At 40.4% G+C, this 27,670-nt stretch overlaps 3 protein-coding genes across 5 annotated transcripts in view; 2 read left to right on the top strand and 1 right to left on the bottom strand.

Annotated features, from left to right (window-relative positions):
* LOC116427401 (RNA helicase aquarius) overlaps positions 1-27,531 on the bottom strand; it is a 38,029-nt gene extending 10,498 nt beyond the window's left edge. Inside the window, exons 1-4 of one of the 2 annotated variants that reach the window (XM_031977692.2) lie at positions 27,452-27,531; positions 27,166-27,285; positions 26,458-27,094; positions 26,136-26,314 (exon numbers count right to left, since the gene is read on the bottom strand). In XM_031977692.2, coding sequence (XP_031833552.2) covers positions 26,136-26,314; positions 26,458-27,094; positions 27,166-27,249 — 900 coding nt within the window. In that variant the 5' untranslated portion in view covers positions 27,250-27,285; positions 27,452-27,531. The remainder of the gene's footprint in view (positions 1-26,135; positions 26,315-26,457; positions 27,095-27,165; positions 27,286-27,451) is intronic. The other variant, XM_031977693.2, reaches the window with a different exon arrangement.
* On the top strand, positions 182-21,745 carry LOC116427406 (G-protein coupled receptor Mth2). 2 transcript variants are annotated; one of them, XM_031977700.2, is made up of 7 exons: positions 182-835; positions 9,605-9,857; positions 11,352-11,653; positions 12,343-12,421; positions 12,516-12,676; positions 13,381-13,618; positions 14,367-21,745. In XM_031977700.2, the coding sequence occupies exons 1-7, from the start codon at positions 781-783 to the stop codon at positions 14,563-14,565; spliced, it is 1,287 nt and encodes a 428-aa protein (XP_031833560.1). In that variant the 5' UTR covers positions 182-780; the 3' UTR covers positions 14,566-21,745. The 2 variants fall into 2 exon arrangements, with proteins under 2 accessions (XP_031833560.1, XP_076225813.1); XM_076369698.1 differs by lacking the exon at positions 182-835 and adding an exon at positions 8,228-8,268 and having other exon boundaries at positions 14,367-20,619.
* Positions 22,813-26,092, top strand: mthl5 (G-protein coupled receptor Mth-like 5). Its single transcript, XM_031977699.2, has 2 exons — positions 22,813-23,887; positions 24,681-26,092. Exons 1-2 carry the CDS (start codon positions 23,083-23,085, stop codon positions 25,331-25,333), a joined length of 1,458 nt encoding a protein of 485 aa, XP_031833559.1. The 5' UTR covers positions 22,813-23,082; the 3' UTR covers positions 25,334-26,092.
* Positions 27,532-27,670: the final 139 nt, after the last annotated feature.

Below are 27,670 nucleotides of genomic sequence, written 5' to 3'. Positions count from 1 at the left end.
GTTCAAATATTTCTAGTGGAAAACCTCCGAGTGCGAATTCCCTATACTTAATCTCACAATCGGCAAAGTCGAAAAGTCAATTCAGAATACACGACCAAACTCGGAGAGTAATTTCAACTTAAAACCTCAGCAGGTGTCGTTTGACAGTTTTGATAGGAGCATTGTCAGTCGACTGCGCGCCGCGCCGCGCCGCGCGCCGTTGTTTGAGAGTCCGGTCGCAACACGCGGCAGTGGGAGAGTATCGTACTATGAAACGAAAAGTCTCGCGGCTGGCAAACATTCCAGTGTGAAGCCTGAACGTGCGACGCGTTGCTTCGTCTGTCAACTCTCTTTCACTGTTTGTACCGTCGTTGATGTTACCGGCGCGCCGTTCTTCTCTCGATCGAACGCGACCGACGAACAACCCCTCGCTCGCGGGTCACGGTTCAAAGATCACGATCGACGATCGTCGAAAAATCTGCGGATTCTCGAGACTATGTAAACGACCAACGTTTCATTGGCATTCGTCAGAACCAATGGTACCCGAACGGTTCGTTTGATATTCTTCACTCGGGATCACGTGGACAGAAATGTGAATCGCAGTTCGATATCGAATATTATTTACTATCGGATATTCTGTCGTATTGAATAACGTTTCGAGTCGAAGAGGGACCGGTGTGTCGTTGTTACCGAACGATCTACCTAGATTTCGTGGATCCTCGACGGAAGGACGAGCCGATCCTACCTGCGTAGAACCAGTTTCGGGCCAAGAAGAGATGCGGTAACGAGAAACGAAAAATAATGCTGTTAGACGTGAGCTACCACAAGTACACCGGCGGCACATTGCCAGCCAGAGGTGCGTAAACGATCTCGTAGATCGCAGGTTTCTCTTGCTTTCGTTTACGAGGAACGGGGATTCTCGTAACGGACACTTTAACCCTTTGACGGCGAACGTCGCCATACCGAGGACATCAAGTTTCCGCGTTTAGAACCCGCAGTTGCGAGCACGTGACTTGTATACTGAACATTAGGCGTGCGGAACGAGTGAATTTGAGTCGTATCGAATTTTATAAACATTGTCCGGTAAACGTTACGGTCGATCTCGATTGGCGCAGTTGTCTGCTTTTAAACTACTGATTTCGAAGATCGAAATGAACGAAGATCAGTGCGTTTAACGGTGAACCTAAATTTCTCTATAGCAAATCCAAAGGTGCGTCTGTCGAGACTTTAACTGATTTACAATTCAATTTGCGTATTGCTGAATCAAATTCTTCAATATTTTCTCGGAGAAACGTCTGCAATCTTTTTAACAGTCGCGAAATGAAGAAATTAAGAATGGCTCATTCTTACCTGTCTAATACCGTTTAGCGTTATATAACGAGAGATCAGCACATAGTTTTTTTCTTTCTTCGTCTGTTTTTATTCAATTTCTTCGTCTGCGAAGGATTAACCGTCGTCGACGCCAACGGTCAGGCATTAGTATTCCATGCAACTGGTGTCCTCGCATCGATTCGGACCCACGAATTGTTCGTCTTTCTTGCTTCGTACCGGTACACCTCGATTTACGCGGAAATCCGTTCCACGTGGATTCGTTTTGCGCGAACGAAAATCGCGTGAATAGAGCCCAAGAGAAAAGAAAATATCGAAGAGAAAAGCTGGTGTAAGTTTCAGAAATACGCATTTATTTCACACAGTTCAGGAAATAATAATAATGACATTTTAGAAAAGAGAAGTATATTTTACTCGCTGTTACTAAATTCAGATCGCGCGTAAAAACTACGTCGTAGTGTTCCAATTTGCCCGCGTAAAAGGGAGGCTCGCGTGAAGAAAGCCCGCGTAAATCGAGGTTCAGATGTATTTTTATCTCGACGACTGAAAAACTACTGAAGTGAAACGATAAAGCGCAAACATGGCGCTCCGACACGTTCACGACCGATGTTTGTTTTCGTAACAATCTTCGTAGTTACAATATTTCAATGGACGCAACCGATCGTCTTCACAAAGTGAAAATAAAACTGACGAAAAAATCCCTACTTTCCCGCACGTTGTGTCTTAAGATTTTCAATAGGAACACACGCGAAAGTAACGTGATTTACTTTGAACAAGATGCAAAATGTTGAGCAATAACACTGGAATTTCTTTGGTTAGATTTCTTCTTTTACAATTACCGAACAGGACGCTTCCGTTTAAAATAGCTTCGAATTAAAATACAAGTCAAGTGGAATCTTGATAAATGCACCTTCGTATCTACAGAAAATTGTTGAAAAGCCGACTTGACCGTTCAGTAGTGCTGACGTTAAATCAAATTCGAATGTATTCGCTCTGTGGTAGGATCTTAATAAATGAGAGACCGCTTTGTAATAGCGGCAAGACACAAAGGTTCGATTCTGTTCGAGTCAGTCGTTAAATTCGAGTGTTGATGGACTACAGATGATTGGGAACAATATTCCGCATTCAACGGAATTCAACTACGTTGCGATGCGTTGAAAGTTTCTGATTCAGCTCGTATTTCTATTGACTTCCATGTCGACAGGGTTGATTCTCAACACCTGACGAGCCAGTTACCGAGACACGCAATCGGCTCCGAAATATCCGAGCGTTTTACGATCGTTCGAAACGCGAATTGCATCAGGCAAATCGCGGGGAAGAGAAGAGAAACAAAAATGAGGAACAGAACAGCGTTGTTCACGCTTGTTGTCGCGTTAGACGATGGGCAATACAAACAGCAATCGTAGATACAAGCGAGCGATAGATAAAGTGAAGGAAGAGAGAACATTATCAGTGCTGGTATGTAATCAAGTTTCTCGTGTCACGACCTTTTTAGGCAATTTCTTCCCGTGATTCACAGTCGAGCGATTATATTAGCACTGGAGCCTTTGAACCGTCTTTCGAACATTTCTTTCGGAAAGCCATAAGCGTGAATTCATTAAGATTTCAGTTGGTTTATATTTCAGTTTAGGTATTGCCAAATCAGCTTCTTCGATCGTTTCTTAGAGAAGTATCTGTACCTTTCCAGTAATTCTAAAAGAAGAAATTCGGAATTGGTCATTTTTACCCATCTGGTAGTTCTAGTGTTAATTTAATGGAAAATACGTGAAATATTTATATTATTACATTTCTTTAGTGACTTGTTAGTAATTCAATTACGTTGCACCGTCATCCTCGAACGAGTGGACTACATAATCGTCTGTTTTTAGAAAATCTCGTGGACTGATAATATTTTGAGACATTAAGATATTACTTTATGGAAAGAAGAATTGTAAAAATAATACAGGTTAATCCAAAGGAACTAGGAAACCTATTTCTACGTTTTCGATGCAATAATAGAGACAATGAAATTGAGAGCACGGGAGGCGTCATTCATTGAAATAGTCAGTGACAGAGGGGAAAAAATGTAACGCTGCCAATGATAACGGATAATGTTGTGATAGACGTATTTACATATCACCCGCAAAATGGTTGAACAAACCGCAACGCATCTCGCGTGTACGTTAAACGTTTTATCGACAGGATCCGTTTGCTGTTTCATTTTATATGAACTCACGATTATCAACGTTTCCCGCTGCACTATTGCCTAGCGTCGGTTATTCAGACGGAAAATTCGCGATTCGGAATGCTGGCAGTTTGTTTTCGTTCTACCGCGGCTGATAATTTCAACTTTTCGATTCGATAAGTCGATAATGATACCCGTTTCCTTGGAACTTCGCAATTTCAATTGAACAAGTGATTTATTAAAAAAAGATGTTCGGAACGGCGTTGATTAAGCGGGATTTGAAATTCACGGGAATAATTTGTAACTGGGAAACACACACGGCGCCAGGAAAATACACGAACAGACCCGGTGACGTCTGTGTAATTAGCGGGCGGCGTAACCTCTCCGCTAATCGATCAAAAGCAAAATAGAAACGCCGCTGAAAATGCTTCGCGTCTTCCGTTGTGTCGTTACTTTAATCGTCCGGCGGCGAGTTTGTCCCCAGAACTCCGCTTCAAAAACTTCAAAATTGCGAACATTCAAATTTCAAGAAGTTCAGAACTTCGAAGCGTCAGAAATGTAAAGAACTTCAAAATTTCGAAAGTCTAAGTTTCAAGAAGTTCAGAACTTCGAAGCGTCAGAAATGTCAAGAACTTCAAAATTTCGAAAGTCTAAGTTTCAAGAAGTTCAGAACTTCGAAGCGTCAGAAATATCAAAAACTTCAAAATTTCGAAAGTCTAAGTTTCAAGAAGTTCAGAACTTCGAAGCGTCAGAAATGTCAAGAACTTCAAAATTTCAAAAGTCTCAATTTCAAGATATCAGAATGTCAGGAATTTCAAGAACTCCGTTGAAATGACTTCGTGCGTTTTTGTTGTGAGGCACATGCCCGTTCAAAACATCGCAGGCTCCGTCGCGACGGGGCTAATTAAACGAATTGAATCATTAGCTTGGGGAGGGAAGAGGGGAATGGAATAAAAGAGCTGGCAAGTGAGCGTTGGCTGAATCGAAAAAAAGAGACCGGCGCATGTGTACCGTACAGCGATTGACCAGCTGAGAGGTGCATAAAAAGCCACTGTCGGCAGCAGCTGCTTTGTTAACAAAAGCTTCCTTTCTCCTCCTTTTCAGCCGTACGGGAACACCGCCGGCATTTAACACGTTTTAACTATGTTATGACTTCCACCTGAAATCTACGCAAGGATAACTCCGCTTCTCCTACACAAAATACGAAATTACGATCGCGACGAAGATTGTGCTTCCTAGGGAAAGAATAGAGTTATCTTTGTAAATTGTAACTTTTTTTTCTTCACCCCGAGTAACCTGCTTCTGGTGTTCGTCGTCTGGAGAGACGAGGGACAGTGTGAGATCTTTACTCACTATAACTCCAGTTTACTCTATAGTTTACGGATAAACTACCGGCATGGAAGGACATCATGCCACGAAACGCGAAAAGGACCCTCGCGGATCACGGGGCGCAGTCGCGAGCAACGCCTGCGCCCTTCCAGCCCCAACTCAGGCCCGGACTGATTCGCTTTTATAACGAATTATACCACGATGTGACTCTCAGTCGCTTATGAGAATAAAAGGAACGATTAAGATGTTATCGTTTTTGTTCATAGGGCCCAAATTTTAAAAGCCGAAAAAAACTGTTGGAAATGCAACATGAAATAATCAAAGAATTTAAGTGAAAAGTTCAAATGTGACTAAAAGTCACATCGTGGTCCGATTAGGGTTGAGGACCCAACCCCGAGCATCGCAAATTGTGACTGGAAGTTTCGTGAGTTATAACTTCCAATTAAAGTGTCTGTTAATTTCACTCTCTGTCTTCTGTTGGTATTATATAAACTTCACGGCAACCGTGATTTCGTGTTTCGTACAGACAGAGTTATCTCTCAGCGAATTGTAACTGGAAGTCTCGTGATTTATAACTTCCAATTAACACGTCTGCTGATTTCACTCTATTTTGTCTATACAAACTACGAAATCGTAACCGTCACGAGATTTATATATTTCGTATAGGAAACACAAAGTGAATTTCGCGAAAATATTCATTGAAAATCACGCCTCACGAAACGTTACTCCGATGATCAACGGCTCTTGGATGTCCTATGCTCGACAAGAATTTTCAAACGAACTCGTTGCATTCGAAATGTCGCGGGGACCGTAACCGAAGCAAGTGGTTAACATGTTAACCCGTTGACTGCCAGGAGAATTTTTAACGTTTCGCATAGCAATACATGTTCTTTCATAACAAAGACGAATGGTATTAGAAGTAATTATTAATGATTTCGTATCGCAGTACTCGTAGTACACTATCATCCAGCTATTAGCTATATTAAATATCCCGATTCAACATCAGTTTCCTTAGTGTAATTGTATTTAATGACTTCGAAACCACCGTGGCAGTCAACGTGTTAAACGTTGGATCTCGTTCGCCGTCTTTGAAACGTGTCTAGCTCAATAAAGCCGAGTCGTGCCCCGATAATGAAAACAATTTTCTGCAATAACGGTTATATCTTATCTCCGGGCAACGTGTTAATCTATCTGGATACTTTATATATATATATTTTATTTATATATATATATATATATTCTTTTTTTCATAGAAACGCTTTTATTTTCATACCGCGTCACTCACGATTCAAGGAACTCGGAATCTCCGTTTCATCGCGTCAGCGTTTGTTTGCAGTCCCTTTGAATCATTATTCATCGTCGTCATTGCTTATTGTCCACGGCAGAGTTACGAAGTTATTTTCATTCACGATATCGTAATCACGCGCGAAATCTCTTCTCTTCCACCTCGCGTCCTTGGAAACTGATAGCGACTCGCGGTGAATCCGTGATCCCCTATCAATCATTTCCATGTTCTCGTTCCCGGTATCATTGGACTGTTTTTCGAAATCGTTTGACACTACAACTATCGAGATCACCGCACGATTGACACGTGGTTCTCGTGAAAATTGCAACGAAAAAAATGTTAGGCGTATACGACGTTCATCGTACCACCTCTGCCGAGGGTAGCGCCGGCGTCGAATTCCAAATAAAAGCGCTCTGACGGTTGTCGCAGAGAAATTTAGGGAAATCATCTCGATCGCTCGGTAGTTCTAGTATCGTTACTCTCGACCACGTTTGAAATCTTCGCCTCAACGCCGACACGATACTGGAAGGCGAGAGATAAAATGTTCGATTGAAAAGTTCCTCGATGAAATCGTGCGTTGTGTCGAGTGTTGTTCGTTCAACGCTAAACGTACCGGCAGGTTATATAAAACTATTTCTATCGTAACTTGTCGAACGATTGGTTGTAAAGGTAAACAAGTTAGACGATAAATTTTTCTCGGCGGAAACGTGAACCAAAGGGAAGGGAAATATTGGAAAACCGATCGATTGAACGATATAAGAATCGACACGAAGTTAACAGATTCACGGACGTTTGTTCTAGCGTTTCTAGAGAACTACGTGTTCCTCCGTGTAAATCGCGAATATTGTAGCTTCTACATTCGATATCCGTTAAATCAAGGAAATTAAGAACGTAGAATTTCCAATGAAACTTCAACCCTTCGCGGACGAGGACTTTCACGAATATTCAACACTTTCAGCAGCTGAATTATGTACTGAATTGCTACACAGTGGAAAGCAGAGACACACCTTGATCTTTTGTTATTCAAATAATTCAATGGATCGTGGCTAATTTTGTATCTGGGACACGAGAGTCTGACATCTTCGAGATGCAGACATTCGCTCTCAAAGAGTTAACCCTTTGCACTCGATTTATTTTCAACGTCATTACCTGTAAACTTGTATTTCCACGGAGATGAATAAAAGCAACGTTTTATATCTGTTTTATTGATTCATTATTATAATAAGATTTAATTTCCACAAACAATTTCTCAAACAATTTCTAACGTTCTGTAACAAACTTGCATTGTCATCTCCAGCATAACGTACTTTTCACTAGAAATATTCGACACTTTCTGAAGAGAACACAGACGACACTATTTGAGGCGAAGTTACGAGAAATCATGCGTAAATTAAGAAACAAAGCTATTTTATATAAATGTTTCGCATACCGATGCATCATACGAAACTTAATATTGTATGTAACACTTTGTAATTTTCTTATATCGAATCAAATGGTGACCGAGAGTCACCTCTCGAGTGCAAAGGGGTTAATACCGGTCAGACGACCGGTACGTTTACTGTTAAGGTTGATCGTTCATGGTGTCGCAACTTGCACGCTACGCTTCTTCAGCCAAGGGTCGTACGCAAGTGACCGCTATCTAAGAGGAGTCTAATAGGATCAAATCGTTCGCCTTTAAGCCCATAAGATCCCCATATATAAACCTCGCAGACTGAAGCCTCTGTTTATCGGTTGTGTAATTGAAAGGAAAGAAAAAGTCGAGAGGGAGGAAAGAAACTGCTTATCGTGGTACCGAGTATTCCAATATCAAGGCCCGATAAAGCATTAGAAATCGGTGTTTTCGCGGGATCAGCTGACGTTCAGGCGACACCCGTACCGAGCACCTGGTTCTTTCGGCCGTCCTCGAACGGTTTCAACATCGAGCACACTCATCGTTCGGTTCGACGTAAAACTCCGGCCAGTAGCGTGGTGTGATCCCTAATCTTTGTTTACATACAACAAAATCTGCGACAATCTCAACGGAATATTGCGTGGCCAGTGCAATTCATCTCCGCGTGAATCACGCCGGATCGCAATCGGGTCACTCGATCGTATATTAATGGAGATTAGAGCGAAGTCGTTGTCAGATTGCGGTTCATTACTCGGTTATCGTTTTGCGTTGCGTCGGCTATGGCGAGGACGGGTAAGATCTCGAGTAAATCGTTTTTAACACTAAAACTACCGTGCAGTTGAGTCGACTTTTTGAAATTCCTCTATGGTAACTCCGAGGGTGCACTTATTGAGAGTTTCATTGATTTGACATTCAGCTTGCGTATCGCTAAATCGATTCCTTTAATAATTTCTCAGAGAAACATCGCCTTTTGAGCAACTGCAGAAACAAGAAATCAGGGATGGGTCATTTTGAACGGTCTGGTAGTGTTAGCGTTGAGATTTTAATCGTTAACCCCTTGCCCGACGATTCTGAATGAAAATTGAGGTCTGACAGCTTTGATTCATTTTATTTATGAAAATAAATATTTCGATCTATAGATTTTTCTTTTGTTAATATCTGGAAGATCAGGGGACAGGGAGATATAAGAAATTTTGCGAACTTTTAATGGATCTTTTGGTTTCGCTGACTACGTTGGTCCAAACTGGTTGAAAACGACTGCAAGAGGAAAACTAGTGTCGAATCGGAATATTTAGTTATATAGGTAGCTAAATGATAGCGTAACTTAAGAGCTACAATACCGAATGGTGAATAATTAATTCTAACATCATTTGCCTTCGTTGCGAAAAAATAAGTAATATTATACGAAACACTGAAAATTCTGATAGACTTTTCTATCACCAACAATTCAACGACCTCTGAATCCCTTTAAACAACTGTTGTCGAAATCAACACTAAAACTACGAGATGAATTGATTCACTTCAGAATTTTTATTTCACAAATATTTCAATGGTAAAGACGCGTTCGCGATTTTTCATTAAATTCATGTATTCATGCAGATACGAAGATTCTTTGAAATGTACAAAATCTTCAACAGACGAAGCTAAATTACATATCAATTGCTTAAATAATAGCAAAAACAGAAACTACATGCTAATCTCTTGCTGCCCGAGTAATTCAATCATTTGCCTGCGACTTAGTCTTCCAAATATGAATTTTTCCTCTCGTCGAGATGTCGACATTCATCTGAAAATGTTGTATACATTTTATTAACCCTTTGCACTCGAGAGGTAAAACTATAAAGTTTGACATTTAATATTATACCTTGTATACTGCATCAATTTGAGAAATATTGAAATAAAATAGCTTTGTTCCTCAAGCTAGTTTCACAAAGTAACGTCTTTATCTCATCAAGAAAATAATCAAATATTTCTAGTGAAAAACTTTCGAGTGCAAAGGGTTAATTCGTTCCAATGTTTCTTCAGAGAAACACGTGGTACACACTAGTAGCGTTGCATGTATAGGTTGACTCGCATCACTTTCCAAAGAGGCCTAGGTCAATAACGTGTTAAAACAACTATTTCTCAGGTTTGTTATGGATCGGTCTGCTGGCGTGGACGATCTGGCCGTGCCACGGCGAAGAACTGAGTTGTTGCATGAACGACACGGCATCGTTGGTGTTCTCGAACTGTTCAACGGACACGAGGGCGCGGCTGCATTGCCCGTACGGTAGCTTCATGGTCGACCCGGCCATCGAGGACGATTTCACTATAATCCGCGAGAATGGCGAGAGTTGGCTGCAGCTCGCGGATCTTCGTTACCCCAGGATCCCATCGAACATGTAAGCTACCGATTTTCCTTCTTCTTTCACCACGGATTGAAATACTTCCGGAAACAACTGTTTGAAGCTATCCTATCGGTTCTGACCGAAACAGTTACAGGAAACTTATAGAAATGAAAAAGATTATATCGGATCCGTATCGGTTCTATAACTTTCCCTACATTTCGTTCGAAACCGAAAAATAGAAGCGATACAGAACCGATGCAATATCGAAGAATCGATATAATTCGGATGTAACAAATAACAGGTATGACCCTATTTCGCTGCTCCATAATTGTTTCGAGAACAGTGACCGACGCGACGAATGTTTTCAATTCCAATGAATCCAATTTCATTTAGTCCTGCACGACGTTGAATCTAATCTCAATAACTTTCGTTCTAATACAGTTACAAAATCCATACAAATTACACGCCACTTCCAACGGTGAAGTTATCGAACCTTTACGTTGATAAGTGACGAGGAATGAGAGTTATCGAATAGACTACTTTCGTCATCGTCGCGTTCCGTCGCCGTCAAAAACACATTAAAGCCGTGACATCAAAAATATTTTGTCGAGAGACAAAAATTTTCTTGGAGAAAAGCTTGTGCGTCACGAGGATACTTTATGGTATCCGATACCGGATAAAAGCGGATGAACGTCGTCGGGCCGATGCTTTCATTTTTAAAACACGCCAGACCTTCCAATAATTATAATAAAATTAGGACTGCTTCAAGTCGTTCCGACGTGATCGGTGCTTATGACGTCAATCATAAAATTTATTGCTTGATCGACGTATACTCGTGTCGCCGTGAGTCATCCCGTTTTTAAATATTGAACGATGGAAGAACTATCTAATCCTGATTCGTTAATCTACTAGATACAGCGATACAGCGATCACACCGTAACCACCGCACTCAAGTACCCAACGAATCCCTATTACGGTCGTTCACGAACGTTCCATTTACATGGAAGCAATTGAATTCGATAAAAATAAATTACGTCAATCCTTTGCGGTCGAGGATTCCTTAAAACACCGAGAACCTTTTGCATAAGAAGCTGATTTACATGCTAAACTCTGGAACGCCAGAGAACGAGGAAATATAGATTGATCTTTTGATATTTAACCGATGAAACCGTTCCCTTGGAATTTGTCATTTCAACACGTTCCCTGCTGAATTTTCCGTTCAGACCGAAAACAAATTCTCATTGAAGAACGAAGAACTTATTACGAATTTACTGTACAGTCAAATATAGGCATCTTAATGCATGCGTACTGCGTTTCTTTAATTTCATTTAATTGTAAAAGTCTCAAAACAGTCCGGCACGGAACGTATCGAATATCAAAATTTGTATTCACCGATACGTCGACATTCATCCTCGAAGGGTTAATTCTGCCACGTGCCGCGACCGCCCCAGAATACATGGGTCATGGACGTTTCGGGATTGAAACACATGGCTAGGAATAAAAAAGAATTTACAAGCGTCAAGGGGAACCGCCCTGTTTCATATTCAGGTTCTGCGTAGCGAAGCTGGAAAACTCGAGCACCGACGTCGCGTTGGTGTGCTTCGACAACGATTCCTACAGCGATCACCCGTCGATATGGCGGGAAACTTTGTTCTGCATCCTGGGCATCATATCCGCGACGTTTCTGATTGCCACGCTGGCGGTGTACGTTGTGCTGCCGGAATTGAGGGAGGTGCAAGACAAAGCTATGATGGCGGTGGTCACTTCGCTGGCGGTCGGTTACATCGTTCTGTCGATCGAGAACCTCAGGCCGCAAGAGGAGGGCGACGAGGAGTTATGCATCTCTTTAGGTGAAAACCTACGCGTCACTCTGTTCGATGAATACCTTACAGTTCGCCTCTCGCGTCTTTTGCCACGGCTGGAAAGCTAAAAGTACACAGAGGCAAGGAAAACCGGCTGCATGCTCGATCCTTCCAGGAAACGGCAGCCGACCCTCCCAGGGATTCAACGTAAACATTCAGGAAATTAACCTTTTAGCCACTGTACGCCAGCTAATTAGTTGGTTTTAAACTAAAAGCTACTAATAAGTAGTTTTAGCCGTAACTACCGAGCCTAGTGGACAGTCTCCCCTTCCTCCTGTGCACTTTTAACTTGACAGTCGCTGCTATGGACGCTAGTGGCCAATTGTAGGTTAACCCATTTATTGCCAACTACGAGATATCTCCTAGTTTGCACTGCAAGCTTACGTTACTGTTAACCCTTTGCACTCGAAGGTTTTTTACTAGAAACATTTTCTGACGAGAGAAAGACGGTATTTTGTGAAACTAACTCGAGAAGAAATCGTGCGTACGTTGAGGAACAGAGCTATTTAATTTCAATGTTCCTCGAGTCGATGAGTTGTACAAGGTACAATGTTAAATATCAAAGTTTATAGTTTCACTGTATGAAATCAGGTGGTGAGAGTCACCTCTCGAGTGCAAAAGGTTAATCATGGCGAACACATCGAAGCACGGACTAAACGATTCTATCTCTTCCTCAGGATTCCTTTTGTACTTCTCATTCATGTCTGTGTTCTTCTGGCTGAACATCGTGTCGTTCAACGTATGGAGGACAGTTTGGTAAGTAGTCAACTAAAACTTGTTCACTCTGAATCAAAGTTAGGACGTCTCAACGAACCGCGTCCAGTGATTTCACACGAATACGTTTTCACAGGTTCAAGAATTTCCGAGTTAGAGAGAAGCCGTTGTTTATAGCGTACTGCATCTACGGATGGGGTGGTTCGCTCTGTTTCCTCGTACTAGCCTTGCTGACCCATAACATCGAAGGAACACACCTGAAACCCGGTTTCGGGGAGCGGAGCTGCTGGTTCAACGGTAAGACCTACGAGTCGATTACTGTTCGTCTACTACTCGAAAACTACCGATGTGCTTGATCTTGCTAATACAGTTGGGAGACGACTCGATATCTAGCTGAAAGGTTTATGCAAGAGGCCTTCCTAATTTATAGTTATATAGTTCTGATCGGTTACGTGTGACCGCCTCAAGGAACCGTAGATTAGCGATCGAAGATATCAGAAATTGCGAAATAAAACCAATAGAAAGTTAGATGAGGCACAGTTATTCAGGGCCACGACTACGCGCTGTATAGACCTGGACTATAATGTTTCATTGTTTTATAAACTTTCATAATAATCATGAGAAAGCTTTCCACGATCGTTCTGTTTGAAATAACTTGCTGATATGCGAAATGTTTTCAAAAATTAATTCAGTTTACTGAAACTATCTATCTGATGTAGCATATTCTAAAGACATATGTAATTTTTATATGTATTCACCGCATGCAAGATATTTCAAATAAAAGTTGCTTGCTTTCTAAAAGGAAAATCATTGTAATCGGTCTTTTAAATGGTACACCTAATATTATTCTGAATTCAAATGGAGTATTAAATTTGACGTAGAAAAACTATTGCACAAAGTACGATCTACAATGGATGTTTACCGAAGTATTTTTAAGTTAACGATAAAACTAGGAAACGTACACCGGATCGCGATTATATCGGTGCCGGTTTATGTTCCAGGCCCCAAAGCAATGTGGGCGTACTTCTATGGGCCGATTTTGATTCTACTGATACTGAACGTCGTATATCTGGGTATGACTGGATGGCGTCTGTGGCATCAATGCAGCGATTACAATGGGAACAAGCTACGGGCGCTCCGGTTCAAGTGTATGCTTTACATTAAGCTGATCCTCGTGATGGGCGTCACGTGGATCTTCGAGGTGGCGTCCTACGCCGAAGGACCTAAGAAGGAGATCTGGTATTTATATGTTTTTCATTTCGTGTGGGTTATTTTTTGTTGCCGAAATACCCCACTGACGTGACTCATAAATATGAAAGCATTTTACTTTCGAGACCATGGATGAGCCGGTTCCAACAATAATTTCTGGCATCCTTTTCTCGATCGTAACCGCCGAATATTCGACGCTCTCTTTAAAGAAAATTCATCTTCAATTTCAAAATACTTTTCGAGGAGGAACGAATTCATGCAGAAACTCCAGCGTGAAACTTTAACGCGTTCCTTCGAATTCTCGTTGAAAAACGAAGAACTTTTTAAAAATTTATTATACAGTCAAATATAGGCGTCTTGATATCACGCACACTGCATTTATTTAACTTTATTTAACACTGGAACTATCGGGCGCGTCAAAATGGCCGATTCCAAATGTCTTCTACGATTACTGTAAAAGTACAGACACTTCTTTAAGAAATGTTTAAGCTGATTTAGGAATACCTAAACTAAATTACAAACCAATGGAAATCTGAATAAATTCACACTTATATAAAGAAATTTTCAAAAGAAGGTTTAAGCGGTCGGTAGTTCTAGTGTTAATTGTAAAAGTGTGGGTCGTATACGCCCCACGCGGCTTGAACGAAAGTCTAAAAGAAACGGTACAGCACGGAACGTGTAAAATTCGAATCAGCCTTCGCCGGCTTCGAAATTCGACTATTCGGAACAGCAGTTAACATCGGTGGATGGTTAACCTTGCGCCTCTTTCTCGACTTAGGATTCCCACGGACATCCTGAACGCGCTACAAGGACTCATAATATTCCTGTTGCTGGTTGCGACACGGAAACGCGTGAGGAAGCTGCTGGCACGAAAGAGACCTTGCGGCATCGCCTTTCCAAAGTCCTGGGCAGTCTACGAGGACGAGGAGTGCGAGGACGTAATGCCCGAGGAGATCGAGCTGTCGCAGCACGACTAACGTCACGCGGAATTCCCCGCGCCGCGGAATGGAGGAAAAATAAAAGAAACGGATGCTACAGTAGACGAGACTATCGCAAGTGTTTTCGACCACGGTCTACCGCAACGATCGATTTCTACTGTACCACTCATCGGAATTCACTTTTAAGCGTTCCCCCCATAACGTCGCGCTTCGGCTGATTGTCTTGTATCTATTCCCACCGTCCTGCAGCATTAAGAGCAACGAGGAGACGAGAATAATCTCGTCGCCGGCGGTGTTCGACAACAGCGTGACCTTACGGGGGGAAGTTCCTCAGCCCATTGCCGCAAACGATCATTTTACGGACTGCACTAATACATTTATTTGTTTACTCTTCAGTAGTACATTGAACAAAAATGATGTAACAACCTAGATAACATGTAAGATGATTTTGTGTACGATTTGTGATGACCTGTAGAAGTCGGAACAAATGATTAAAAGGAAAACTGCGTTTCTGGGCAGAATTTGAGAAATGTGCGGCAACGGGTGAGGGATGATTACGTACAGAAACGCACCGCTCTTCGTTCGGTACACGAGCCGAAGAGACACTACTAGACGTTAATTACCGCTGTAACGATAAAATAGGATTTCTATTCGAGCGACGCGTTACATGGGAGCGACGTCGTTCTTAGAATAACACGCGACAATCGAATACTCCTGCAGTTCGCCTAGTCTCTAACGTAAGTCGAATCGTTGAAGCCGTGTCGCTGGTACTATGAGGGTTGTCGCTCATAGTCTCGAACGTTTCATTGATCGCCGGACCGCAGATCGTTTATGCAAACGCGTATGCAAATCGCTGGAACCGCTGTTAAGCTAATTAAAACATGGAAGAGCGCTTTTCCACGAGTGGCATTCAAATCAACACGTTGACCGCCACGTCGAAATCGCTTGTTTTGCTCAAAGACGTCACGAAAAACATCGGCGTTTCGTATATACTTTCGATGTTCTTTCTGCGGCGAGAAGATAAAAAGGAAGAATCGTTGATTACTCGATATCACAATTCTTACGTTACATCGAGTTATTTACGCCGCTGAACATTTGTGTCCGACATCGGTTATCTTATTAGCAATCATTATTTTCTCGTAATTTCGAAGCCCCGGTCACCGATAACCATCGCGGCGCTGCAAACGAAACAATCTGCTAATTTAACTAAGATCATCGTGGCGGTCGACGCGTTAACGGGATGCATTTCGCGGAAACTTCGAGGGGAGGATCGTAAAGCTCGTGTTTTCGGCGGTTCCAGCATGAAATTTCGATTCGCCGTAGAATTCAACGCGCACGACGGGCGCATAAAAGTCTGCCGTCTAATTAATCGTCCATTGTGTTTACCTTTAAGAATCTCCGCCGCGCGTCGTCGCGACGAGGCGACGGAAGAACGTGCGATCGCGTCGGACCAATCCCGCCATCCGGATCGTCCTCGCGTGTTTCCGCCGACTCATCGCGATGAATCCGCGCGAATCATTTTCCATTTTATTTCCGCCGGCAAGTTACGTGCGCGGGAACATTCAATTCTAGTCGATTCGACGCGACACGTCGATTAGCCGTAGTGTCCGACGTCTTTTCGCTGTAAAAGTGGGACCCGCGGCTTCCTCGCGCGCGTTCCCTCGATTTCGCGACGTCGAAATCTTCCGCGTTCCAACGGAGCCGCTTTCGAAAATTGTTTGCCGGGAACGGAGCATGACGGAATCTCTCGATTTCGGTTGGAAAGGATCGGCGAACGTTTCTGTCGCGAAAACGTCGATCGGGGGCAGGCACGTCGAGCTCGAACGCGAAATGTCGGTTAATTCACGGAGGCTATCGAAGTCCTGAATTCCAGAACGGCAGATGCCCGATTTTTAAACGCTTGCCTTACGATCACGTGCCGGACTCGCGGTGAATACGTTCAACAGAGTTTAACAAACAGACATTGCTCCATTCTTTTGAATTCGAGTTAAATATTATTCTCTTATTACCGATTATTCTATTATAGACCCTAACTCTATAGGGATAGAATATGTCTGGAATTTGTCTCTCTTTTCTAATAAATCATTAACAACAAAGTAATTGTGCCGATTATAGGGCAAGGGGTCAACGTTGTTCACGCGAATCATCGATGTGACCAACTTGCTCGGACCTGTTCGATAACATCAAAAATGCATAACGTCTTTGTCCCGTCAAAAAATGGTAAATATTTTTAATGAGGAACTTCCGAGTGCGAAGGGTTAATTTTCTAATCGTTACTGGGAAAATCGAAGATGTCTTTTGACAGCTCGATAGAAATAGCGTCAAAAATGGAAATCGAAGAATATCGTCTTTGTCCCGTAAAAAAATAAATATTTTTTACGAGGAACTTCCGAGTGCAATGGGTTAATTGCCTGATCGGTATTGAAGAAATCGACAAGTCAATTCAGGATATACGACTAAACATGGAGAAGAATTTTAATTGAACATTTCGGAAAATGTATTCCAACAGCTCGGTAGAGATAGTGTTAAAAATAGAAGTCCACTGGTGAGGATATTTCAATGGGAACGCGGCACTTTGAAGTGCTTTCAAGGTACACACGGTCGACTGTAGTGTCCGGCCACATGGAGCATCCCCTTAGGAGATGCTAAGGTTAAATGCACCGCGTCGAGGCTAACAACTCGAGTCTTCCCATTCCGACCGTGAACGAAGTCCACGGTCCGCTAATGAGGGACGCCGCGGCTCTCTGGTCCGCGTAGTCAGCGTTACGGTGATTAACCCATTCCCGCAGAATGACGAGTTAGACTCGCGGTGCATTATTACAGTGCATTAAACACCGCGTCCAATGTTGCCGAATACACATCCTCGCTTGTGTCAGCGTACAGTCATTTCACGCGAACGGCAATTATTTCAGTACACGAACGGAGCTGCGATTGCTTTGGAACAATAGAGACACAATGTCCTTTTATTCTTCCTTCTACGAGACAGAAAAACTTTGTTTCCCTGTTTCGCCGCTGACAAGTCAGCAATTTCCGACGGTTTTCCCTGAGACTGCTAACGACAAGTTTGCGGAATGAATATTAGGAAACGCCTTCCCGAAACTATTATCTTCTTCATTTTCCGTATTTCCCACCGTGAAGTCCATTCGGCGTTCGACGCGCTGACGCTAAGTTTACGGGCACTTGTACGATTTCTTCCATTGATCTTGGGAAAATTTATGTTCGGTTAGAGTTTGGAAATTGAAGGTTCAACCCCTTGCCCTATGACTTCTTTCTCAGTTCTCAGAGACGTTTTATTGTTCATACTTGAGTAGAAAAAGAGAAAAACTCAGAAGCATTGCAATTAATAATAGAAAAATAATATTCAGTTCGGACTTTGAAGTATTAAGTGACATTTACATTTGTTAAATTCTTTTCGAAATCATCGCCACGAGTCCGACTTGAACTGACTTTTTAAAATTTCTTTGTGAAAGCCACAAGCGTGTAGTTATTAAGATTTCAATTGGCTTATATGTCAAGTTATGTGTTACTAAATCAGTTTCCCTAATAATTTCTCAAACAAGTATCTGTGCCTTTTCAATAATTATAAAAGAAGAAATCGGGAATGGATCGTTTTGACCTGTCTGGTAGTTCTAGTGTTAAAGACAGATAATTAGCGAACCTTTCCGTGTAATTACGTCGATGGAAATCGACGTTTACCAAATGAGGTTTACGAAATTTCATAGGCGTCGAGTTGACGCGTCCAGGAAGCATGTTATTGCTTCTGTTTATAGGGCCCAAATTTTAAAAGCCTCCGAAAAAAACTGTTGGAAATGCAATATGAAATAGTAGACAAATTTAAACAAAAAGTTCAAATGTGGCTCGAAGTCACATCGTGGTCCGATTATGGTTAAGCGGAAATTTAATTTGAAGATACTGCATCGATAACAGCAAAATAGTTTTTCGCTTTGATCCGTGGGTAACGAACAACATTGGTTTTCGTTAAATTAACCGTTCGGCTGCTGACGGATTTTTTCGGACATACGCCAAAACTGCGGCACTAATTGCGCGTGTATGGGAAAAAACGAGAAACACTTTTCATACAATAAACTCACTTATATTGCATTGTGACAACAAAAAATTTTTAAAATACCATTTATTTACTTAAATTTGTTTCAATTCATTTTGTGGATAAAATTAGTAAAAAGCACTTATAATTCGCTCAAATTAACACAAGTAATTTTTTATGATCCTTTACACGAGTGGTTTGCTATATAAAGCGCGTGAATTCCCCTTTTACAAATAGAGCAAATCACGTTCTTCGCAATTTTGGCGAAACATAAGAGCGACAGCGCTCCTCAGCAGTCAAACGGTTAATCGAGAAATCTTCGTTACGAGTCTCACTCGTCATTGTATGGCAAGGGGTTAACGAAAACGGGTGAAACAAGAGGAACAGCTCTGGAAGAGGAAGGGAATCGCGTGCTCGTGTTGCCGTGAGTAACGTCCGGCAGGAGCTTCGCGACGGCCACACAACGATGATGCGTTCCTATTGTGTGGGCGACAGTGTGGGACGCTCGGTGCATCAGCAACGCGTCGCTGATCGATATTTCAGTAACGCGATGCGCGTCGCAGCGCGAAACATTCTGGGTAGAAACGTGACTCACGATCAGCTAGGGAACGGAGTTTGTAGATCGGTGATTAACACGTTAAATGGTATGTCAGTCACCGACGACTGATGCTCCGGAGTTACTTGAAAACAATTATCACGTGCAAAGTAATCGATGTCGAATCAAAATGTTTAACACATCGACTGCCACGAGAATTTCTAGCGTTTTGGATAGTAATACTTATCCTTTAATAACAAAGGCAAATGATATTGAAAATAATTATTAATGATTCAATATTATATTAGTCGTATTACACTATGATCTAGCTACGTATGTTACTAAATATTTTTATCTAAAATCAAGTTTGTTCTTGTAATTGTTCTTCAGCAATTTGGAAGCTGAAAATGAAAATAATGGAATATCAACTTATGTAATTGAATTGCGTTGCTATTATTGCAGGTCCGAATTGTTGAATAGAAAAGTTTTCAAATAATCATCGTTTAGTCGAATGAATTATAGTGATTCGATTTGGTTGAGGTCACCGGTGACCCCCATCACATTCAACGTGTTAACAAGTTGATAACAGTGTACTGGAAAGATCGTAACGTCAAATAGTGAATAACTGTTGCTACTTCTCTTTGCTAAGAAGGATAACTGTATAGAAAAATGGGCAAGATTTTCGTGGCGCTCAACGTGTTAACGATTTCATTTGGGAAAGAAAACCGTCCGGAACGAATCCATAAGCAACAATGCTCTCCATCGTTCTGGCTTCTTCTGGAAACGTATTTAAAAATTCGATTATTAGTTTACGCGCCGGTCGTGGGAGTTTGAATTTCTTGTAAAGGAAAATGATTATGAGTCTTGAGATTAGACGATGCATGTACAGTTAGGAACAAAAGTATTGGCACACCTGACTCTTCGTTATAGAAACGCATATAAATCGAAGAAAAAACCCAGGACTAGGTTAATTCTTTTTATTAATTATAACTATTAGGTTTATAGTTTGAGAATATTCCAAATCTATATATATATTGCATTTCATTATTCTTTTCTGTTTTGCAATAAATTAGTATAAATATATTTGTAATATTCTCAAACTATAAACCTAATAGTTATAATTAATAAAAAGAATTAACCTAATCCTGGGTTTTTTCTTCGATTTATATGCGTTTCTATAATGAAGAGCCATGCGCCAATACTTTTCTTCCTAACTGTATATACGTTTTTATAACATTGTAAATATTCAAGTGTATTTAAATAATCTTGCAGACGATCGACGCACTCGCGATGCAATTCCGCGGATATTTTTGAATTTGTTATGAACAAATTTATCTCGCGACTTCGTTTTCGATCGAGGAAACAGGAGTGCTGCGAGCGATCGCCAACGTCGACGATAATTCGTTAACACTGTAATCCAACAGAGATTCGTTCAATCTGTTGGAGGTTTTGTTTCATTGTAAATAAAGTGAATAAACCTATGGATCTTTCGTTATACTCGACTTCAAACAAATGTGACTTTGTTAATTACTCGTGCAAGTTGAAATTTTTACCATTCTCGGTAGTAATATTTAACATCGACTTTACGTTGATTTGTAACTAGTTCGTTTTAGTGCGAAACAGTAGTAATATAGTAAAACAAATGTGACTCGTTAATTATTCGTGCAAGTTGAAATTTTTACCATTCTCGGTAGTAATATCTGAAATCGACCGTACATTGATCAGTAATCTGGTTTGTTTTAGTGTTGTCTCAAGTTTTTATAGAATTAATACGTTAAATGATATGACCGAGTTCAAAATAGTTTATCTAGAGAATATTCATTAGCGTCCGATTTTTTTTTGTGATAGATGATTTTGTCAATGACTAATCGAGAAGCCGAGAAATAAAGAAATAAGAAACGAGATGTTTCAAGGACAAATTAATCACATAACATGCACGTGAATGATTTGCTGCGTAATCGTATGTAAATAAAAAATCGGCGACGAATCATTGGGACATATTTGCAACACATGTGTGATTAGGTAGTGCTACTTTGATTTTTGCCGAGAACGTGACATGTTACGGCCGATTTCGTTGTGAATGTATATAATCTAAAATTCATCGTCGTTTAAGTACAATATATTTCCAATCGCGTACATATATTTCAAGTGTAAGTACTATGTTATTTAGGAACAGTTTTCTAGACGTTAAGAATCCTAACCTAACAATCGAAAAACAGGGCCCCTTTTGACAAACTACCAACAGAAATAAATATATTAAACTATCCATAATTAGCAAACAATTATTATCATTGGATTGCGAACGACACGTATTTAAATCGTACGCAAAATAAAAACTTTCATAATGATGAATACAGTTGTTCACCTTCTCCCGCGAAAAATGGAAACATCTAGCTGCGATACTGACATTTACTCATGAATCTCATAAATCAATGAATGCAATGATCTGTGTCTACAGATACCCGTAGTTTAACAAGTTATGCGCCACGAAAATCTTGACCGTTAGAGTTATTCTTTTGTAGGAAAAGAAAGCAGGAATAATTATTAATTATCGTGTCAAACTCGCGAAGAATATTTTAAACTGAATTTGAGAAATCTGTTATTTATTGTTTCTGGAAATAAATTGAATGTTACTTTTCTCTTATCAATCGTTAACCTTTGGGGCAAACGTAGGCGTGGAATAAGCATAACATTATTTTCATTTCCTAATCAATTATTAATGATGAAATAATTGCATCCATCATAGTTATGAAATAAATCATAATTGAGCAAAAATTGATTTCATTGAGCAAAATACCCAAATTGAAAAAATATAATATTAAATCAATCCGATTGAATTGCATTATTATTATTGCATGTTCGTCTAGCTGAACATCGCCGCATTAGGTAGCATTATTTACAATATACAAGTTTTTCCAAATAATCATAATTTAACTGAGTGAACTATAATAATTCGATTTGCTTGGGGGTCACCGGTGACCCCCGTGGCATTGAAAGTGTCAACCATTTTCAACTGTTTTCAAATAATTCGGAACCGTCAATCGATGACCGACACGGCGCTTAACGTGTTAATTGAAATAAGTAAAAATTCATTTACCGTTCATGATTTATCATTATCCGTCATTCGAAACGCGACTCATCGACCACGAACACAACAACGCCGTTCGCGCCGCTTTCCTTCCAAGCACAGACGTAATCCTGTTTAACGTCTCCTCGCTCGGCTCGAGTTTCATATTATGTGCTTATCCGGTCTCCGCTTGCCTTAAAATAACCATACTATTCATTCACTCATGAACACACTCTCTCCCCGAGCGAATTAAATGTACACGATTCTAAAACCATTCATTGACTCTGCAACGCAGGCAAACTATACGAGCCAAAGTTACCTGAGAAGAGTCAAGAATCCCGACTCATTGGTCGGTAACCAATAGGGAGACAACACAGATTGGCGCAAAGTAAACGAAAAAGGTGAGGACGAGTCGCTGGAGACACGCTCGAGGTAGGGGAACTGATGATGAGACATCCTCGGAAGGAGTAGCGGAGAAAGAGAGGAAACAACTACGTCGGCGAGCAAGAAACAACGAGAAAAGGAGGGATGGAGAGAGCGCGGGAAAGAGAAAGAGAGACAGAGAACGAGAGGAGAGGGGAGCAAAAAGACAGTGCAACAGAGAATGGGATTGGGAATGGATGCGATGGCGGCCGGGTATGGGCAGGGGTAGGTCTTGCTAGGCGGGCAACCCGCTGGCGGCATTGGCAGGTATGGCGATGAACACACGGGAAGTCCGTTGGTCGCGTCGCAATGAATAAGTGAATCTACCGCTCTCGAGGTAGCCCGTGGCCGTCACGAAATCGATCAGTAAATGGTAAAAGGGTCCCGGGGGGGCCGCGAATAGAGAAAGAGAGAGTGGTTTTGAAACGCGCGACCCAATGCGCGGAACGTGTGCGGTAGGAACGCGAAAGGTGCCGATTCGATGACATGCATTGTCTCGCGAGCGTGGTGCTTGTGATCGCGATCAGTTCACTCGGCATAAATGATCCGCGGATGACAGCGGTCGCCTCCGCCGACGTTAAGACAAGCTTGATCAGCATCGCGAAGTGTTGCGAGCCTGAGGAGGTGCTCGTAGACGACACGTGCACGCCATTGACGGAGACGAACGAGACGCGATGGCAGCCGGAATTCGTCGAGGAGAAGGTGAACGGTATCTCGAGGAGCAGACAGGTCGAGCCTAACTATGAATTGAAAATCGGCCGGCCAAAGTGTCAGTCGAACGAGCATCAATGGGTCGTGTACGACTCGCGCGAGGATCGATTGGCGATATTGACCACCGGCGTGCTGCGTCATTATACCACTGATTTGAGTAAACGGTCTAATGAAAATGGAGGTGTTTACGGCTACGGACCGGTTAGCCTGGCCGACGAGGATGACTTCAATACAGTGTCGATTCATTATGATTACTCGTTCGGACACTACTGCGCTGATAAGGTGGTTTTGAGCAGGGACCGATTGGTGGTCACGTACGCTATGATATGCGTACCCGATGTAGTCATTGGATGGACCGACACGAATTATTTGATGAAACATGCCATTGATCCTGCTTTCCACGCGATATCGATAGCTAGCTACCTGGTCGTCGCAGTGGTCTATTTTGTTCTGCCGCAGTTGCGTGATCTCGTGGGGAACATGATAACCAGCATGACTCTGTGCCTCATTGCCGGTCAGTGCGCTTCCGCGGTACGAATATTCACCGAATTCGGCAATCACATTAGTTTCATGGTCGCCGGTACGAGATATGAAATATTTTTAGCTTTGACATGTACGCATAGGGGAATCCCCGTGTAACACGTTGTTAGTACTAAGAGATGCGTTCGCGGAATTAACACTAGACGGAACGCGCCAATTTGATTCATACTGAATTTTATAAACATTATTTGGTAAATGCTTGGGTCGATTTTCATTGACTCAATTACGTGATTATGGTTCCTAATGATACATTTTTAAACATTTCATTTCCTAAATATAAACGGACGAACATCAATCTTTCTGAGAATAGAATAAACTGTACAATAAATGTCCATGAATCTAGTGTTAGTTATATTTTATAAATATCTTAAGATGGTATTTATTGAAACTACTAAATTAATCAGTGTTAAATAATAACACTGATTTGTTTTTATCTGTTAACCCTTTGCACTAGAGAGGTGACTCACACTCACCACTTGATTTCATACAGTAAAACTATAAAATTTGGTATTTAACATTATACCTTGTATAATTCATTAATTTGAGAAATATTGAAATAAAATAGCTTTGTTCCTCAATATACATGTGATTTCTCATCAAGTTAGTTTCACAAAATATCATCTTTATCTCATCGGAAAATGTTCAAATATTTCTAGTGAAAAACTTCAGAGTACAAAGGGTTAATATATGTAACAACTTAGTTCCACATTTTGTACTACATTTTTGTTTCATATAAAACAAATTTTAAAAATGTAATTAACGTGTTACATGGGGACTATGTGTATACCTGTATCACGCATGAGTTATGCTTCCAATGTTTACGTATTTTTCAGATACTGTAATGTATGTCTCACTACTAGCTGCATTTTTCTGGCTCAATGCGTTGGGTTATTACGTATGGAGTACCTTCCGCTCACGGAATGTGTTCTTAAGAGTCACTGATGGCAGGAAATATTGTTACTATTCGTCGTACGTTTGGGGATCAACGGTTTGTATAGCGGGTACTGCGATCTTCGCACACTTCGCTTTAGAGACCAGCAGACCCACGATTGGCGGGAGTGTTTATCCACCTCAAGAAACAATCGGTTGGCTCGGTGTCTCTGTCTTATTTACATCAATCGCCCTTACGATATTGGTCGACCTAAGTTTTGCATTGACCACGGCAAACAGGATCAAACGAATGAGCACGTACGGTCGAATTCACCACAAAATGAAGTACAGTTTCAGAATGTTCGTTTTTCTATTCGCTTTGATGAGCGTCGGTTGGCTGTCATTGTTATTTTCACGACTCAATTACGACGCGCTCGTATATTGTCATATCGTCATTAATTTGCTACAGGCAATATCAATACTATACGTTTGCGTTTTCGGGCAGAAACGAGTTACATTTTTGCTAAGTAAAACATGTAACTGTTGCAACTCGGTGGAAAATATCGACGGTCTTGACTGGGGGGAAGAAATGACTGCCATTAACGCGGGATATTGAGACCCGTTTAATTTCGTTTCTCATGTTCGGCGGTTAAAACGAGGAAAAAGTTTAGTTAAAACTAAACGTGTCTCTTGAAGTATACAAAATATATTACAAAAAACAGAACACTCGACTCTCGTTTAATAATAATTATTAAATGAAATTAATTTAAATATGAATTTTGCTTAACGGTTTCTTTATGTTTCCAAATCGATAAAAAATATCAGTTGTTCTGCTTTTTGTAAGTCACTGTACGTGATTCTAAAATCATTCACATCTCGCGTCATACGAGTATAAAACAAAACATATCATAGGTCATGTAAACAGTATTAAGTATACAATGATCTAAATGACCAAGTGATCTATCAAAATAGACAATGTTGTTCTAATGTAAATGACAACAGAGTAGATTATGATGTTGTATATAATATTTATCTGTAGAGTTAAAGAAATTGACGAAATAGAATCATTTAAACAAAATATGATATAATGAACTTTTCAGTTACTTTAAAACTTTACTGTTTATGGTGGTATGTGCCTTAAAAGAAAAATGTCTTTGCCTTATGGAACTGTGCACTTATTATGAAAATAATAAATTCATAATATAAAATACACATACGTAACAATTCACAAATATTATTATAAAATCTAATAATAATATTATCATCTTAACACTCTTATGATTCAAAATAATTCATGTAGTATTTATATTGTATAGGTATGTAACTTTTGTACAAACAATGCATCATCTCTTATAAAGTACATCCTTCTGTCATTTACATTTGTTTTTATTTCTAAAAAAAAACATAATGTAACTTACCTGTCCAAATAATCCACCTTCAGGACGGTCTAATAACTTTGATAACTGACACCGCACTACCAAATGACAATCGTCCATCACAGTATTGAAGAAACGCCTAGTTGGTAACAGAGCTTCCAAATCTATTACTAGTTCAAGGAATCTTTCACAGTACCGTACTTTATCTGGTAAAAGTGGTCCTGTTAAAAAATAAGTAATCAATTGAAATAGTTCAATAAAATATTAACTTAAATTGTACATAGCTGAATACAATAGCTGTTGAATACAGTAAACAACTACTACTATTCCACTATGTAGAGATGTCAAGTTCTAAATGCTTTACCTTCTTCCGAAATTGTTTCCAAAATTGTCATAAATTTGATCATTAATCTATGTAGAAATTTCCTCTCCCATTCCAACTTCTCTTTAAGTTCTGGATTGTCTTTTTTCCTTAAAATTTTCCAATATTTTCTCCACTTTGGATATTTTCTAAATTCTAATTCTCTACGACCTTGTTGTAGTGAGATCCACATGGACAACGAGACTAATCTTTTTACTTCTTCTCGAACTAATAATACTTCCATAGAATTAAAACAATGATTCAAAAATACAATCAGAGCTGTCTGTTCTTTTAAATCAAAATCCATTATACTATCTTCAAGACAGGCTTCTAAAACATTTTGGAAGAACTCTGGGAAATGTTCTGGATTCTTCTCAAACGCTTCCCAAACCTGAACACGTTCACGAAATTTTTCATTGACCATAACAACAATGGACATGGTATGAGCACGAGTTGCATTGCTTGCATTATAATTTGGCCATAAAAAGTTCTCTAAATATTGACTGAATTCTAACATCATGATTCTTCGAATAGAGAACTTCGATGCACATATTTCTTGCACATAAATGTCCTCTACTATTTGAGGATTGAAAGGGAGATGCGAATCTGTTGTATGAGGTGCCCAATATTTATTTGCAAGCTGCAAGAAAAATACAATGTTAATACTCTTGCAGTAATATACAATAAAATAACATATTTATTGAAAAGTACCTGAGTTATTCGATCAGCATTAATCTGCTCAACTGTAGGAGCAGGATTATTACTTTTAACAGCTGTACCGTTTTGATTTTCCATGTTGACTTATTAATCTCTCACTGTTCACAACATAACCTAAGTTAATTCAAGTGCCGTGAGTGTTAAGCTTAGAAATTAAGTACTGTGATATGAATAACACAATTAACATAATGTTTGACTACGCATTTGCGCAAAAGTATATTTACAGTTATCTAATGTCACTCATTTCACTGAATTTTCTACATAAATTTGTATTAATCACCTTTATAGTTTATAAACTTCTAACGACGCATGGCTTTATACACCACTACATTTTTGTAGTAAATGTCGAAGGTTACTGATTGGTCATAACAATACTCCAATCACTTTCATTGGATAAGAAGAAAACCAATTTATGAACACGTGTATTAGGTTTGTTTCTTTATTTTTTTAATTAGTACCTGTGTGTATTGTTGTCGATTGTTGTTTAGTAATTTAATTG

The sequence above is a fragment of the Nomia melanderi genome, chromosome 8 (assembly GCF_051020985.1).
Source record: "Nomia melanderi isolate GNS246 chromosome 8, iyNomMela1, whole genome shotgun sequence".
Classification (NCBI taxonomy): domain Eukaryota; kingdom Metazoa; phylum Arthropoda; class Insecta; order Hymenoptera; family Halictidae; genus Nomia; species Nomia melanderi.
This window is presented reverse-complemented; position numbering and strand designations above follow the sequence as displayed.

Bases quoted from the DNA above. Each gene is read 5' to 3' on its own strand.
- LOC116427406 (XM_031977700.2), top strand. From the start codon at position 781: ATGCTGTTAGACGTGAGCTACCACAAGTACACCGGCGGCACATTGCCA. The intron at 836-9,604 runs GTGCGTAAACGA...ACTATTTCTCAG, and splicing joins CGGCACATTGCCAGCCAGAG to GTTTGTTATGGATCGGTCTG. The intron at 13,619-14,366 runs GTATTTATATGT...TTCTCGACTTAG, and splicing joins GGACCTAAGAAGGAGATCTG to GATTCCCACGGACATCCTGA.
- mthl5 (XM_031977699.2), top strand. From the start codon at position 23,083: ATGCATTGTCTCGCGAGCGTGGTGCTTGTGATCGCGATCAGTTCACTC. The intron at 23,888-24,680 runs GTACGAGATATG...CGTATTTTTCAG, and splicing joins CATTAGTTTCATGGTCGCCG to ATACTGTAATGTATGTCTCA.